Raw genomic sequence first — 17,200 nt, 5'->3', positions numbered from 1 at the left:
CAAGAGCTCTAAGTGTGGAGGTGACATTTACTGGGGATGTGGCTTCCATGCTTTTTTTTCACTGGGCCTTTCCAACATCATCTTCCACCTACTCTTTACTCTAGCCACAGAGGCCCCAGCAGCATGCCATGAATGCCCAACTCTAAGCCTTTGCCCATGCCTGTGTGAACACAACTGGGTGTCTGTCCTTCTAACCCCTACCATCTGTCTTCCTGGCCCACTGGCTGGTTTTTGACCTATCTAATTCCAGATCCACCTGGGCCCAAATCCAGTTCCTAAACTCTAGCCAGGTTTTCTGGAGCTCTTGTCATTGTTCAGCACTTCCCATCTCAGTCTCTGGCTGCCTCTTTTCTCTGGGGTGGGGCACTGCCCCAGTATTCTGAGGTTTCCTGAGCCTTGGATATTCTCAGATAGATTTCTCTGGAACCCTATCTCTACTAATAGCCTCCATTACTGTGACTTTCTAGAGGTTCCTATTGTCGTGTCTTTGCTGATTCTCCCACCACTTTGTATGCGTGTGTATGTGTGTGTGTTTGTGTAGATCAGATCCAGGCCTCTCTAAGCCTCCGTAGGCTTTTTGATGGAATTGCTGCAGAGATCTGCCACCCATTTTGTTTCCTTAGACCTAAAAGAACCAATTGTAGTCCAGTCCTCCTTGCACAAAGGCCCAAAGCTAGAGCCTAGCAGACTTCACGGGAAAAGCCTCCTTATCCTTTTATACCTTGCTCAAATGCCACCTCCTCTGACAGGACTACCCTCCTTCTGCACAGCCTTGCTTGATATGGTACTCATTACATGGTAACTGTATTACTGCTGGGGTTTGGGAGCACCTTTAGGACAGTAACTAGGACTTATTTATTTTGCAAATTGTAAGCACCCAATAAATGCTTTTTGAATGAGTAAATGAATGAACATATGCTTGAATATAATTTCCTGGGTTGACTTTGGAAATTCATCTGTGAGGTAGGCAGGAGATGCGAAGAGCACAGGGCAGGGGTTCACCCAGAATAAGAAGAGGCTCTATGATGCTCCTCAAGATGCTGTATTTATGCTGTGGAATTTTGGAGCCAGGAGCTCCTCCCTTGGTCCTTCCCAGGGGCCAGGCCCTTGCTATCACTAAACACCAGAGCCAGCTCCTTTGGTTTAAGAGCCCTATGTACCCTTGAACATGAACAAAGGAAAAGTTATGGCAGCTTGTGGAGCTGGAAAGCAGGATGAAGGAGGAGAAGGCCAAGGGCTTGTCAGGTGTTGAGGGCCATCCCCGGATGGTGGATGACCAAAACACTACATTTCCACTGAGGACAGAGCAAATGAAGAGAGACAGATTGAACGGAGGCAGGAAAATTTGGTTCAGGCAAAGGGAAGACTGTCTTTCTCAGTGAGAAGGGATTTAGATACTGGAACAAGTTACTAAGGCAGGTTAATTCATTAATTAACCAATTCATCTAATATTTATGAAATGCCTGCTCTGTGAAGTCATTATGCTCCGTGTGGGCTGGGGAAAGTAGAAACATGCTTAAAATTCAGATAGAACCTCCAGGAGCTTGTCATTTACTAGAGAAGGTAAGCTATGCCCCCAATGATTATTGGGCAAGCCCCACCTGACTATACAGATGCTGAACTCAGAGGAGAGAGGAGTGTCATCTAGTTGGGTGATCACAGCTTCATGGAGGAAGTGGTATTTGAAGAGAGTTAAGAGGACACACACGTTTTCAAAAATTAAATGGGGTGAGAAAGATGGAAGAGACTGAGCCAATGGGAAGAGGCCAACTAGGGGCTATCATTCCCTCTGGTCTTCCAGAATAACACTTTTTGAGATGCCAGTTAAGAAGAAAGAAGCCAACATCCATCCTAGGAGGTCAGACACCCACTTGGGGCTGACTGAATGTCCCTAGAACACTACCGTCCTGTGGGAGGCAGATAACATGAAAGCTTCCCAGATTTGTTGCTCTCCTCTACTGCCACCACTATTGCCACAGCTGTGGACCCTTCACACTTGCTGGGGCAGGTAAGATACTGTGCCTGACAGATACCCCTCAGGAACCCTTTGGTGGGACTGCTAGGGGCTGGAGCTGCTCACAGAATTCCTTGGCTCCACATCCCCATAACTCCTGCACACAGGAATGTCCTGGAGGAAGAAGAAAGCTGAGGGATGCTGGGTCCTTTCTAGGCTTGCTAAATACTCACTCAGGCTTGTACTGTGAGTGGGAGGCTCTGAGGAGCAGGATATGGGGACTCTAGGATATATATTTTTGATAGCTGCCCAGATTATGGGCTGTTTTCTGATTTTAAGCATCATATTGTTGTTGTTAGGTGCTGTCGAGTTGTCTCCGACTCACTGCTATACCTCATGTATAGCAGAACAACACACTGCCTGGTCCTGCACTACGCCATCAGAGCTTCTATGACCAAAGTAAATGAGATGAAGTTTGGCCATTCTCGCTTCCAAGGAGCACTCTGGCTGCATCTCTTCCAGAACAGATTTGTTAGTCCTTTTAGCAGTCCATGGTACTTTCAGCATTCTTTGCCAACACCACCACTTAAAAGCATTGACTCTTCTTCGGTCTTCCTTTTTCATTGTCTAGCTCTCACATGCATATAAGGTGATTGAAAATACCATGGCTTGTGTCACGTGCACCTTAGTCTTCAAGGAAACATCATTGCTCTTCAGCACGTGAAAGAGGTCCTTTGCAGCAGATTTGTCCAATGCTATATGACGTCTGAGGAGCTCTGGTAGCATAGTGCCTAAGGCACTTGACTGCTAACCAGAAGGCTGGCGGTTCAAACCCACCAGCCACTCCTCGGAAGGAAGATAGGGCAATCTACTTCCGTAGTGATACTGCCTCGGAAACCCAAGGAGGGGTCGCTATAAGTAAGGTCTGACTCGACGGCATGTAACAACAGAAACATATGACGTCTGATAGCTTGATTGCTGCTTCCATTGATTATAGAACAAGTAATATGAAGTCTTTGACAACTTGAATCTTTTCTCCATTTATTGTGATGCTGCTTATTGGTCCCATTGTGAGGATTTTTGTTTTCCTTATATTGTGGTGTCAATATATTATATCAGCATGTATATAATATCATAGGTGCTCAGAAGATGAACATTGACTGGCCATCGTACATTCTCCACCCACAGGAAAGGAGTTGGAACCCTCTGACCACCTCCATCACAGTGACCATCAGGGACTCATAGACTTGGCTCAGAGATTCCTGATTGACTGTCATTTTGTATGCAACTTTCCTCTCAGGAAGGACTCTCTTGGAGACTAAGGCTTCAGTGTTATTGCATCTTACAAGGCCTCCCCTCCTGCTCTCAAGTCCCAGCATTTTTCCAGTTTTGGTGGTTCAAAACTACCAGCCATTCTGTGGAAGTAAGACTGGGCAATCTACTTCCATAAAGATTTCCTGCCTCGGAATCCCAGTGGGGGTTGCTATTAGTTGGAATCTACTTGAAGGCAGTGGGTTTGGTTTTGGTCTGGTTTTAGTCTGAATGTGGGAGGGGGCAGAGGATGCCACATACCCAGAGACTTCCCTCTGGAAGCTCTACTCTGGCCGTTAACATCTTTACTGAAAGGGCAACTTGGTCACTAACTCGCTCAGCTTTGAGGGAGGCAGGACCAGAGCACATTGCTGCAATGGTGAAGAGGCCAGAGGCCAGAGTGGTTGAGAGGATACAGAGGTTGTGGCAGCCCATTGGTGCCAGGCCACCATAAAGCCTTTACAGCCACTTGTTTGAGAGTGTTGCACAAGTGAGGGTGTGCTGGCCATAGGCTCAGCTCATAAATACTTTATGGTGTCTCTCATCATCTCTCTTGGAGACCGAGGCTTTTTATTTACTACAACTGCTAACAGAGACTGTGCACTGTGGGAAATTGGGTCGTTACTGCCGGGGCACCTTGGAGATAGGAAACAGCTGTACCTGGAAGCCAGGACACTTGGTTATGAGACTCTGTTATTTCATGCAAGTGACCTTGGGACAGTTGCCTTCTCACCGTCACCTGCCTCTGTCCTTGAGCCTCAGCTTCCTCTTCTGCAAAATGGAAGGTTTTGACCAAATAATCTCTAAAGCTTGACACAGATTTTCAAGTTGATAATAATAATAATAATAATAGTAACTTTTGTTTTGTGTGCAACTTTCTTCTTAGGAAAGCCTTCCCTGATCACCTGCTTTAAAATTGCAAACCACTTCCCCCTCCCCTTGGCATTCTCACCCCCACTCCCGGTTTGACACAAGGCATATTCAATGTATTATCTGCTTCCTCACTAAAATGTAAGCTCCCCAAGGGCGGGGATTTTTGTCTGTTTGAGTATAGCTGTATTTGCACTATCTAAAATAGCATCTGGAGCATAGTGGGTGCTCAGTAAATTTATTCACTGAAATGAATAAATCCTGCTCCTGCTTTATCATCATTGTTGTCATCGTCATCACCAGACCTGTCTGTCCAGTACGGAGGATACTTGCTCCCTCTGCAGAAGGAACGGGGTTGTCGGCAGCACTTTCCATGGGGCCCCATCCCCCAAGTACAATTAGGCAATCTTCCTGTAGAACCTGCTATGCCCTTTCCCTGTGGATTCCAGCCACATTCCTTCCAAATCTCCACCTCTGCCAATAGCAAGCATTTGACCTGGGGACTACCTCTCTCTTAAGCCCTATAATCAAAGAAACCCCCTTCCCATTCACCAGGATGGGCGGAGGCCTCCTCCAAAGGCTCCCAAGCTTATGGCAGGGACTGGCTTGAGCACTAGCTGAAGCTCAGCGCTGAACAGCTAGGGAAGAAGGAATGTGGGTAGGGACAGAGAACATTTGGGAGTGAGGGTGTATGAGTGTGTGTGCGTGTGTCCTCTTCCGATTGCTCTCCACAGGAAGTTGGCACTTCCTCCTGGTCTTGAGCCCTGCTGAGCATGGGCAGAGCACCTCATGTCCTCGTTTTGGCTCCAGAGGCCCTAGGAGGCTCAGATGTAGGGATGAAGATGTTCTCTCACACTGAGCCATGCCAAGGAGCCCCAGTTGCAGCTCTGCTTTCTTAGTTAATTAAACATTCAGCCTGTGTGCCCAGAGATGCTTTTATGCTACATTATTTTTCAGCTACAGGGGGCCCTAAAGACACCAAATCTAGGTCGACTCTATGTGCCCGCCTCTTAGCATCCTGCCAAGGATCTCTCTGGATGCCCAGCCTTCCTTACAGCCTGGCTCTCTCCTGCCAGTCAGTGTGACATGTGCCAAAGCCCAGGCAGCTCTGGAAATGCCTTCCACCTTCTCTCCCCTCTGCTCCTCTGCTGGACCACAGCAGGTCATCTGGGGCAATATTTGACATGGTCCACCTTGTGGCTCAGGAATGTTGCCTTGCAGGGGGGTACCAAAGGAGGAAACATGTGTATGCATAACTGCTAGTATGCATATATGTGTGTGTGTGCCTGCAACTGTGAACAGGATTCTCTGTGTCTGTTTGTTGCACATACACACATATACACATGTACCTGTGGGTACAAGTATGTGTACTCATGCACACAGCTCTCTGTACACGCAAGCGTGTGCATGCATGTGTGTGGTGTGTGTTCTGTTCTTTTCAGCTCAGTGTTTTAAAAATTCATTAGAAGACAAGCAGTCCCAGAAGGAATGGAGTCAGCGGTTGTTTTTCCAGCTCATGGAGCAGCCTGGGTTTTGCAGCGCCCTGCCTGGGAACCCTTGGCCCCACAGAGTGGTGGGGGAGGGGTTTCCAATCTATCTCAAGCATCTAGGGTCCTGCCCCACTCCCACCTCCCTTTTCTAACACTTCAGGTCCTCTGGGTGGGATGTATTGTCCAGGCAAGCAAGAGTGGGGTCTGGTGCTGTCCCTGGGCCCAACCCTTCCTTCCTCTCGAGTGGGGCCCCTTTCCATGCCCAGGGGCATCTCCTCCACCCTTTCCTTGGGCAGCTCTTGCAGCAGCACATCAGCTAATCAAGCAGTGTGATCATAATCAGCTCTGATGGGTTCTTCTGGGAAAGTGCATACTAATGAGGTGGGGAGAGGGAGCCGGGCAAAGAAAGGGGACGAAGGAGCTGAGCTTCGGGAATGGCAGGGGCACAGGGTTCCAGGGTCCCTCAAACAAATGCTGCTCCTTCATCTGGAGAAAACAGGTGACTGCATCCGTTCTAGGACTGGGTTTCTGAAAAATTTCAGATCCTGGGTCTGGGGAAAGGGTACAGGTGTACATGCACACACTCACACATGCGAAACCTCTGCACACCCATACACTCTTGCACACATGCAATCTCTCACACTATGAATGGTTTATGAACACCAAACATGTGCTGGGATACACATGTGGTTGGGACGTGGACTCTGTTCTCTGGGATCAGACATACACAGCAGACACACACACACTCCCCTTTTTCTCTTCTTGGGCAGGAAGACACTGTCGCTCAGCACAATCATAACAGGTCCAGTGAGTCACTGAGATAGAATGCATCAGATTCAATTCATTAGGACCGATCCTTCTCTGAATGGGGCTGAATAATTGATGAGCAGAAGCAGCCTTCAGGATGTTCTGTGTATTCTGAGGCTTGCTGAAGCCCTGTTATTTTATTATTTTTTTAAGCCAACAAACCCTGCCAAATGTTCGCTGATGCGGGAGGGCGAAGGGAGTAGAGCAAAGGTTAGATGTTTTAATATGTGATGTTTACAGTGTAAATTCTCGGTCCACTGCTTAGAACGGGAAATGGATACAGGCAGCCCGTGATTCCGGGAGGGGAGAGGCAGGCTGCGCTCTTTTTCATTGCCACCAAGCTGATTTGCCCAGGATGCCTTCTAGGTCCTGGGGTGAGGATGTGGCCTGGGGGTAATGAGGTTTCTGTTGGCACAGCAGCGCTCCTGGGCTGGGCACAAGCATCATGCTGGGAAGGTGACTAGCCTGTCCCCTCAGCCTGGTTAGGGTGCAGGGGGGGAGGAAGCAGAGAGCTCTTGGAATCTCCTATCTCCTTCCTGGACCTGAGACAGCTACAGACTCCCATAGTCCTCTGGAGGTGCTGGGCTCAAAGTGAGGCTTCCTCGGAAGTTATTCCAACCCAGACTACTTCCTCAGTTTCAGTTCAGGAACCACTCCTTGTCTGGTACTGTGATAGATAGTGGGTACAGGAGATGCATATGACATAGTCCCTGTACAGGCATAGTTTGTTTCACTGCTGTTTGCTTTATCGATACTGTATTTTCCACAAATTGACGTTTGTGGCAACCCTGTGTTGGGCAAGTCTGTTGGTGCCATTTTTCTAACAGCTGTGCTCACTTTGAGTCTCTGTGTCACATTCTGGTAATTCTCACAATATTTCAGACTTTCTCATAATGCTTTTGCATACTTCATAGATTATAGTATAAACATAACTTTTATATGCACTGGGAAACCAAAAAATTCATGTGACTTGCTTTATTGTGACATTCATTTTATTGTGATAGTCTGGAACCGAATTTGCAGTATCTCTGAGATATGCCTGTCCTCTGATAAAGGTGACCCCAGGTGACAGGTAGCATGAAGAAGTACTGGCCCAGCTTTTTTCTTCCTGGATGGTGCAAGTGGTTTATGATTGGTTTCTAACCTAAAGTTTGGTGGTTTGAAGCCATCCAGAGGCTATGTGGAAGAAAAGCCTGGCAAACTACTCCCATAATGATATGTTGTTGTTGTTATGTGCTGTCGAGTCAGATCCGACTCATATCGACCCCTTCTTGGGTTCCTGATATGGTATCACTACGCAAGTACATTGCCCAACCTTCCTTCCGAGGCGTGGCTGGTGGGTTTGAACCGCCAGCCTTCTGGTTAGCAGTCAAGTGCCTTAGGCACTATAGCCATTGAAAACTCTATGGAGCACACTTCACTCTGTAACACACAGGACTGCTGTGTGGGAGTCAACTTAATGACAAGCTTGGTTTTTTTTTTTTTTTTTTTTGGAGGGGTTATGGTTTTCCAACTGTCTATCAGGCACTTCCACATGAATGCCCCATTGTCACACCTTGAAAGGGCTCAAACCAAATGCAGCATCTGTCTCCCCCAACTCTCCCTTCTCCCAGATTTCTCTCATCCTGCCAACAATGTCTCATTAAATCTTGATTCTAGTCATGGAGCCAAAGAAGAAAGCAGGGGTCTAGGACCCACTGGGGTCATCACTTGTGTATCAGGTCCCCTTCTCAGGCCCAGATCCAACTTTCTTTTTCATCCTTTCTATGGGCCTCAGGGCTCAGGCTACCTTCTCTTCTGTGTTACCGCCTCCCTCTCTTCCCTTGTTTTCCAGCATCTCTTTTTCACTACCCTGGCCACGGTGGCACAGATGCCCTTAGGAGGGAAGCCTCCAGGTGACAGGGGCTGAGAGTTCTCAAGGAGTCTAGTCTCTCTTCCTGATTCCCTGCCAGGTGGTCCCCAAAGCTCTGTTTCTTTGTTCCTGAGGGTGGAGCATGGCAAACGTTCTTCCCCCCAGCCTGAGTCATTCTGGGTTTGAGCCTGGGTTCTGGAGTTAGACAGATCTGGGAAATTATGACTCTAAATGACAATTTGGAGTCAAATGTCTATGTCTTAGCTTGGAAACTGGGGATAAAAACAGTTTCTGACTTAAACAGGTGGGAGGTTATATGGATTACATAAAGGCAAGTAGAGCATCTAGCACATGGATTGGCATGCTTTGTATCTATCTCATTAGAGTGATTGCAATCTGATGCTAGAGACCCAGTCTCTCCAGGACTCTCTTCCATGTGGAACCCCAGGCTTCGTCTTCATACTTCCAGAGTCTTGGGCTCCTAGGGGGCCCTCTGCAGAGGACAGCTCATCTGGCTAGCTCCCCAGTCCTTGAGCCCATCCTGGATGTTCAGAAGGGGACATAGGCCCTTACCCAGCATGATTGTGACTGACTCAGTGACCTCTTGCCCCTGGAACCACTGGCCTCTCAGAAATCAGGCCCAGCAGGACCCACCTCCCCACCCTGCCCAGGCCAACCTCCCCTCACTCACTGCCCAGATGGTCTCCAGATGTGTCAATTCCAGACAGGACTTTGAACCGGTTCATTCTGGTTTGACCCTCTATTGAAAACCTGCATTTTCACTCTAGATATACTGAATCAAAGGAGCTCTGGTGGTGCAGTGGTTAAGCACTTAGCTGCTAACTGAGAGGCTAGCAGTTTGAATCTACCAGCTGCTTTGTAGGAGAAAGGTGGCCATCTGCTTCTGTAAAGAATACCAAAAACAAAACAAAACAAAACAAAACAAAACAAAAAACTCACGGCTCTCGAGTCAAGTTGACTCACAGCGACCCCTCCTTGGGTTTCCGAGGTAGTATCTCTATGGATACGGCCATACCACCCTGAACGCGCCCGATCTCGTCTGATCTCGGAAGCTAAGCAGGGTCGGGCCTGGTTAGTACTTGGATGGGAGACCGCCTGGGAATACCGGGTGCTGTAGGCTTTTTGCCTCTGGCCTCGGGCGGCTCATTGACTTTCCCCTGCCCCCTTGCCTCTTCTTTAAAGGAGCTCTGGTAGCATAGTGGCTAAAGCACTTGACTGCTAACCAGAAGGCTGGCGGTTCAAACCCACCAGCCACTCCTCGGAAGGAAGGTTGGGCAATCCTACTTCCGTAGTGATACTGCCTCGGAAACCCAAGGAGGGGTCGCTATGAGTCGGGGCCGACTCGACGGCACATAACAACAACAACATCTCTATGGAAGTAGATTCCCCAATCTTCCTTCTGAGGAGTGGCTGGTGGGTTTGAATGGCCAGCTTTCTGGTTAGCAGTCAAATGCCTTAGGCACTACACCACCAGAGCTCCCCTGTAAAGATTATAGCCTTGGGAATCCTCTGGGAGCAGTTCTGCTGTGTCCTGTAGGGTCACTGAGTTGGAAATAATCAAGGGAGATGGGTTTGGTTTGGTTTTATATTGAATGAGACTCTACATTTTAATAAGATCCTCAGGTGATTCTTACAGATCCCCAGTGATTCTTATGTGTACATAAGGGATCTTATTAAAACGTAGATTCTGATTCAGTATATCTGGGGTGAAAAGGCAAATTCTCAGCAGGGGGTTGAACTGGAATGAGCTAGTTCTAAGCCCTGGTTCCAAAATTTGGAATGTATTTGGGAACCTCACACACCTGCACAGCCCCAGAACCAAAGGAGCATGGGTCATTTAATTACTCTTTTATATTCATTCACTGATTTAATCTACAGACATTTACTGAATGGCTACCACGTACAGGCACTGAACTAAGTGCTCCTGCAGACACAGACCTACCTAGGTGAGTGTGAAGTGTCCATGGGCCGCCCTAGTAGGTAGAGTCCTCCTAGTCCTGTCGAAGCAGCCTGAGCCCTGATCTCTGTGCCTCAGAAGGGAGTTAGGGTGCCCAGTGTGCTCCCTCCACCCAAGCCCCCTTGCTGATCTTCCTTCTCAGACTCCTGGCCCAATGCCTGCTGCTCTTCTCTGGTGTGCCTCTGCTTTGTTCTTAAGTCATGTCACTTTCTGGGCAAGAGGTCACATTGGTCACCTGTGGCCTCTTGCCCAGAAAGTGACATGACTCCTATCTGTAACTGACCCCTCATGCCCCTGGGGCCAGTGCTGCCTTGTCCTGTGGCCCTCTATAGAAGGAACTCAGACACTGAGATGCTCACTGCCTCTGGGTCCACCCATAATCTTCCACTTTGTCCCCTTTCTTCCAGTTATCTGACTGGGCCTCTCTTCCTTGGACTTCCACTCAGGAATGCCTGCTGCTGTCCTTGGGCTGGCTGGAGAGGGGTCCATACATCCTGGGTGACCATGTTCATAGATGGGTAGGGGCTCAGTTGTGGGGGGAGGGCCTACCTTTGACTGCCACATGGACGCTCTGGCTGATGGAGAGCTGGGGCTGGATGAGGACGCTGCACAGGTACTCCCCCTCATCCATGCCCTTCTGCACATCGGTCAGCTTGAGGGTCCCATTCTCGAATACCACCTGGCGGTGGTTGTCAGGCAGCAGAAGGGCATCCTTGTACCATTTGATGGAGTAGTAAGGGTACCCAATGACCCTGCAGTTGATAAGGGTGTCCCGTCCGGCGACTGCGGTGATGTTCCTCATTGCCCGGATGCTGGGGGGGCCTGGGCAGGAGTCAGCGGAGGGGAGGAGGAAAGGAGGGGCAGGTGGTGCTGTCAGCCAGGGACAGTCAGGCACCCTGTGTCTGTTCTCAGTTGTTTGGCCTCTGAGATTTTCAAGGGGAAAAATGCAATGGGTGTCGAAGGAGGTCTTTCTTAAAAGGCTAAAGGCTGAGGCTGGAATTGGGGACACCCCTGGTCTCTCCAGGACTCACTGTGGTAGGGAAATAAGAATCTATTCCCTTATCAGAGGCAGGGGCAGATGCCCAGCTTCCAGTCTCACCAATAATTGACTCATTTGGTGGGAAAGACCTTATTTGTGTAGAGATTAAGATTTTTTTAGCTCAAACGGAAATGTGGAGATTTTGTTATTTTCATTCATTTTGGTCTTGGACCAAGAAGGATCTGCAATGGATTAAATATTTAAAGGACAAGAAGGTCTTCATGGGATGGTAGTTTTCTTTCAACAGGTAAATGTGTATTTTATAAATGGTGATAAAAGGATGCTCTGGTTGAACTGGCAGGTGGCTGAGAGAGTGTCCTCAGATGGGTCAGGTGGGCTGGGGACAGTGCAAGAAACTGTCATTAAGAACATGAGGGCAGGGTTAGGAGTTTCCTGAGGTCCCCACAGCCCTAGGACTCCTTGTCAAGGTGGCTTCCCTTCCCTGCTCCCATGGTAGCTGCCAGCACCCTTGGGCCCATGCCCCTCCTCCCCTGCCCTTTGGTCAGGGGTCACTGGAAAGGTCAGGTGAGGACCTGTCAGACCCCAGAGGGCTGCAAAGAGCATCAGAGGAGACTCTGTTCACATCACTGTGACCTTGGAGAACTGAGGTATTGGGAGAACATGAGGAATGGATCACCTTGAAGACCCTTCCCTCACTCTTGAGGCTGCCTGCCTTGGGACACCGTCACCCAGCCTCAGACTTCTCCTTGAAGGGTAGGCCAGGGAGAGCGGGATGGGTTGGGAGACGATGCTCCAGCTCCTCGCTGCTTACACTTGTGGAGTACTTGGGGCATCAGTGGGAGGATTCTGGGACGACAGCCTTGGTGGGCACTCATATAGAAGGTCAAGCCTGGGCCCCACCTGCCTTTCCTTGTCCTTGCAAGGCTCTGGTGGGGCTGGTGGATGCCAGCGGTGTGCTTAGTGTACCCAGGGCCCAAAAGGGTTTGATGGGGAGGAAGGGGTAGAGGGGGTGGGGGGCAGGTAGGATTGGGAGAGAGCAAAAAGGGGCAAGAGGAGGGCGTGGGAAGGTGAAGGGGAGTGAACTGTACCAGACACACACACACACACACACACACAGAATGGATGATGGGACTTGTGGTGGAGGGTAGGGAAAGCAGAAGAGACAGAGGAAAGAGAACCTCGACTAAAATCAAAATGACAATTAATAAGTAGTAATCACAAAAGAATAATGGTAACCACAGAGATGGCAAAGGAACTCAAAAGCCTATTCTGATATTTAAATGTAGACAGGCACCTCTTACGTTTATTCGCGCCTGATATTCAGCACTGCCCACCGAGTTCCGCGCCGTGCACCGGTACACGCCCCCGTCGCGGATCTGAGGCCCCGTGACGTTCATATGGCTGATGGTTGTGCCATCCGACATGGTGTACTGGTTGGTGCGGTGGCTGCCGTCCCGCAAGATGGGCTCATCGTCCAGGGCCCAGGTGACGGTGGGGGGCGGGGCGCCCTTGGCCGCACACATCAGTGAAAACTGCTCCCCGGGATTCACCACTTTCTCGCTGAAGGATGAGACGATGCGGGGGGTGCCGTCTGCAGGGAGCAAGGAGCCCCCTTCAGGGTCACCATGCCACAGAGGGACTGTCCCACTGGGCCACCTGCCCCAAGTAGGGGAGGAAGCAAGGCAGCAGCCATCATGATAATAAACAACTTCCAGGAACACCAATTCATTTGCTACCCACAAAACCCTGTGAGGGGCCACTTACTACTGCCCGTGGGTTAAGACTCTTGGGTTTGAATCCTGCCCGAGCCACTAGCTAGCTCTGTATCTTTGAGCAAGTTACTTAACCTCTCTGAGTCTTTCCATCTCATCAGTAAAATGGAGATAATGAGTATATTCATCTCATGGATGTTGTGAGGATCATATGGATTAACGCATTTAAGATGCTTAGTATATCATTTTGCAAGTGCCTAATAAGTGTTGTTGTTGTTGTTAGCTGCTGTCAAATAGGCTCCCGACTCATGGTGACCCCATGAGAACTAGAATGAAATGCTGCCTGGTCCTGTACCACCCCCATGACCAGCTGCAGATGGGATCACTGTGATCCATAGGGTCTTCATTGACTGATTTTTGGAAGTAGATCACTGTTGTTGTTATATGCCATTGAGTCGGACCTGACTCATAGTGACCCCTCCTTGGGTTTCCGAGGCGATATCACTATGGAAGTAGATTGCCCAACCTTCCTTCCAAGGAATGGCTGGTGGGTTTGAACCGCCAGCTTTCTGGTTAGCAGTCCAATGACTTAAGCACTACGCTACCAGAGCTCCTAGTAGATCGCTAGGCCTTTCCTTTCTGCAAGCGCCACTGAAACCTGTTCAGTGTCATAGCAACACGCACGACTCCACCGACACAGGGTGGTGACTGCACATGAAATACACTGGCCGGGAATGGAACCCAGGTCTCCTGCATGAAAGGTTCAATAATTATTAGTTCCTCTCAACTTTTTCTTTGCCTCCTTACTCTCCTTTTATTAATAAAGAAACAAAGGTTTGGGCGGTTCCCTAATTATGGGACTAGGACCTGACTGGGCCAGACCTGCTGAGTTTGAGTCCAGTTCCTCCTTCCAGCCAACCATGGCAGCAGGGAAGGGGCTGGTGCTGTGGCCCTGCTAGCAAAAGGCCATGAGTTTGAGGCTGAAATACAGTGTCCAGAGGCAGTGAGGGGTAGGATAACAAAAGTAGGGGGAGTCTGTGGCCAGGCCTAACTTCTTGGCTAACTGCATAAACTTGGACAAAATAATTAACCTCCATGCCCCTACTTCCTCACTTGGAACATGGGAATGCAATTATTAACCTAGTCCACTCTCCTACACAGGATTGTTACAAAGGATTAACACTGGCATTTAGTACTTTAAAAAGTAAAAAGAAAAAAAAAAAAAAGGCAAGGCAAATGCAACATGATTTTCTCTACATCTTACTCACATTTCATATCAAAACATGATGTGAATAAAAGACCCCGCAGTCTGCCAGCTCCACACCCATTCCTGGGGACACCCAAAACCCAGGGAGTAGCTTAGCTCTGGCAAGGATTAGTGGTATCCATTAGGGACCCCTCTGCCTTTGGCCCCTCCTCTCCTCTGTCCCTGCACCCTCTCTTTCTGGCTGTCCCTCCCCTTTTCCACTCTGTGCCCCTCTCACCAGCCTCATTTTCCAAATTCCTCCTCTGACCTGGCCATCAGGGGTTTTCCTCTAAGACCCTGTATTTCCACTAGAGGTGAAGGGATGGCCTCTGGGAGAATATACGCTGGGTGAGGCTGGTCTGCCCCTGGGTGGGGAATTACGCCGACAGGAGGTCCCCTGAGAGGAATCCCATCTGTTTCAAACTTGTCTGTGCTCTACTGTTGTGCTTCCTCATCGGGAACAGACTAGGGATTTGGCAGGACAATAGGAGGTGCTGAGGGTGGGGTGGTTTGCTGAGTGCAGCTCTCAAGCTGAAGGAAGAAGGATGTGGGCTTAGGTTCAGTGGGTGCCTGGCTTCCTTATCCCACCTCTAAGGAGTAAGGATCCATAGGCCACGACAGTGAGATTGTGAAGGGTCTTAATGCCTACAGGACTTGGTTTGGTTTGGTGTCTTTGTTATTGCAGTGAAAACTAGACGGAATAGGGTCCTGGGCTTTTCATTCTTTTTTGGGGGGTGGGGTGGGTAGGTGGGTATCAACAAAGGAGGAGCAGGGGAATCACTAAACTTGGGGTAAGGGCAGGACCTCTGCCCAGCCTCCTCTGTACCTTTGTGCAAATGGGAAAAAGGCAGCTCCTCTGTGTACTCCCAGCCCACTGCTAGGCTCATGGCTTGGCAAGTGTAATATAAGCTGGATTTTAGCCCTTACACTCTTGACTGGGCAACTTGTTCAGTGAACAACCTGAGCAACCACATACAGAGGTCCTGGGTGAGGAACCCTAGGTGGTGGCAGCTTTAAAGAAGAACTCCAGCCTGTGATGAGAAATAGGGCCAGCCATGAAGAGGCCTCAGTAAGGGAGAGGGTTTAAAAGTTGAGGTTCTTGTGCTCGCTTTGGCAGCACATATACTAACATTGGAATGATACAGAGGAGATTAGCATGGCCGGCCCCTGCGCAAGGATGACACACAAATTTGTGAAGCGTTCCATATTTAATTAAATAATAATAATAAAAAATTAAATAAATAAATAAATAAATAAAGTTGAGGTTCTTGACAACACTCTTTCAGGGCCTCTGGGAGCCTGAAAGCCTTCAGGACCCAAAAGAAGACTATCTAATAGGGAAGACCTAGTCATTTCAGAGGGCAAAGGCAATATAGTGTGAAGGTTAAGATTGCTGAGTTCAAATCCTAGTTCTGTTCTTTGGGCAAGTGACTGAAGCCTCAGTTTCCTCCACTGCAAAATGGTAACATGAAAGTAATTCCACACAGGGCCCCTGGGAGGGTTACACAGATGGTGCATCTGCCTGATGTGTACTAAGTGCTGGATACATGCCTCCTCTCACTGTTACCATCTTGGCAGCAGGGGAGGCAGGGGGCCTGGAGCAGGGCACCTTCTAGTCAGCGCTCGGGGAGCCCGGAGTCCCCAGTGAGGGAGAACCAGGCCCTGAACTGTGCTCCCACCCTCTGCCGTAGCTGTCCCCAGCTCACCCTCGAGCACAATGATGGCGAAGTCCTGAGCAGTCTGGGACTTGCGGGTGGCGAAGCACTGGTAAGCCCCAGAATGGCTCTTCTGGGCCGAGGTGATGAGCAGGGTCTCGTTGCTGAGCCCGCGGATGGAGATGGCCTCATCGGGCAGCACCAGCTCGGTGTTGCGGTACCAGCGGATGGTGAACTCTGGGGAGCCGGTCAGGGCACAGGAGAGGATGACCGTGCTGCCAATGCCGGTCTTCAGCTTCTTTGGTGTCAGGGTCACGTGAAGGGGGTCTGGGCCAGGCAGGGGAGAGGTGATGGAAAATGGGAGGAGACAAAGAAAAGAAAAAGGGCTTACTGTGGGTGGAGTGTGGTTGGGGTAGGCAGTAGTCACAAAAGGTCTGGGTGTCAAGAAGCCAGGGGTGAAGCCCAGCTCTTACCTCCAGACCCCTTGTGTGGAACTGGACTAGTGCTTTCCCCTCTCTAGACCTCAGTGTTCTCATCTGTTAAATGGCAGGGTGAGACCTCTCTGCACCTCTTGTTCTGACAGCTGTGTTTCCTTCACGCTGCTCCTCTGTTCAGGGCAGGCCTGCAGGGCTCTTTTCTGCTCTCTGAGCTGGACAGGGACCCAACCAGCTCACCATCCACCTCGACACTCACCCAGAAACCAGACAGGCACCCAGCCACCTGCCTCCCACACCTATATAGATAATCTCTATCTTCTGCTGGTTGAACTTCCTTTGCATATATTGGTCGACTTCCTCCTCCTCATCCTCCCTGCCTCTATCCTGCTGGATCCCCAGCCACTTGTCTGAATCTTGAAGTAGACCCCTCCTGCCTCCCTATCTATCCTCTATGCTGTGGCTGGAGACGTCCTTGCTCAGAAATTCCTCTGCCCTCACAACTCAGCATGACATTCAAAGTCCTCCAGACTCTCAGAGACCTGACCCTCCTGCACCCCCTGCCCCGTCTGTTAGCACCTCAGCTATAGATACACTTAGGGGGCAGCAACCTGCACGCCTGGGCTGTTTCTTGCCTCAGAGCCTCGACCTGTTCTTTGCCCCTGTTGCCTAATTCTAACTCATCCTTTGGGTGGGTGGTGCAAACTGTTAACGTGCTTGGCTACTAACCAAAATGTTGGAGGCTTGAATTCACCCAGAAGTGCCTTTGAAGAGGGGTCTGGCAATCCATTTCTGAACAACTTGTTGTTGTTGTTGTTATTTGCCATCGAGTCGGCCCCGACTCATAGCGACCCCTCCTTGGGTTTCCGAGGCAGTATCACTATGGAAATA

At 49.6% G+C, this 17,200-nt stretch overlaps 1 protein-coding gene and 2 non-coding genes across 3 annotated transcripts in view; 2 read left to right on the top strand and 1 right to left on the bottom strand.

Moving 5' to 3' along the window:
* DSCAML1 (DS cell adhesion molecule like 1) overlaps positions 1-17,200 on the bottom strand; it is a 518,667-nt gene that overhangs the window by 96,186 nt on the left and 405,281 nt on the right. The window contains exons 9-11 of the mRNA XM_042780350.1: positions 15,927-16,202; positions 12,557-12,853; positions 10,812-11,084 (exon numbers count right to left, since the gene is read on the bottom strand). Coding sequence (XP_042636284.1) covers positions 10,812-11,084; positions 12,557-12,853; positions 15,927-16,202 — 846 coding nt within the window. The remainder of the gene's footprint in view (positions 1-10,811; positions 11,085-12,556; positions 12,854-15,926; positions 16,203-17,200) is intronic.
* LOC122149622 lies at positions 9,307-9,425 on the top strand. Its single transcript, XR_006163238.1, has one exon. It is a non-coding gene; the product is annotated as a 5S ribosomal RNA (ribosomal RNA).
* Positions 15,322-15,432, top strand: LOC122149626. Its single transcript, XR_006163242.1, has one exon. It is a non-coding gene; the product is annotated as a U6 spliceosomal RNA (small nuclear RNA).

This window comes from Orycteropus afer, unplaced genomic scaffold, assembly GCF_000298275.1.
Source record: "Orycteropus afer afer isolate SDZICR_OR568_19922 unplaced genomic scaffold, OryAfe1.0 scaffold00036, whole genome shotgun sequence".
Classification (NCBI taxonomy): domain Eukaryota; kingdom Metazoa; phylum Chordata; class Mammalia; order Tubulidentata; family Orycteropodidae; genus Orycteropus; species Orycteropus afer.
This window is presented reverse-complemented; position numbering and strand designations above follow the sequence as displayed.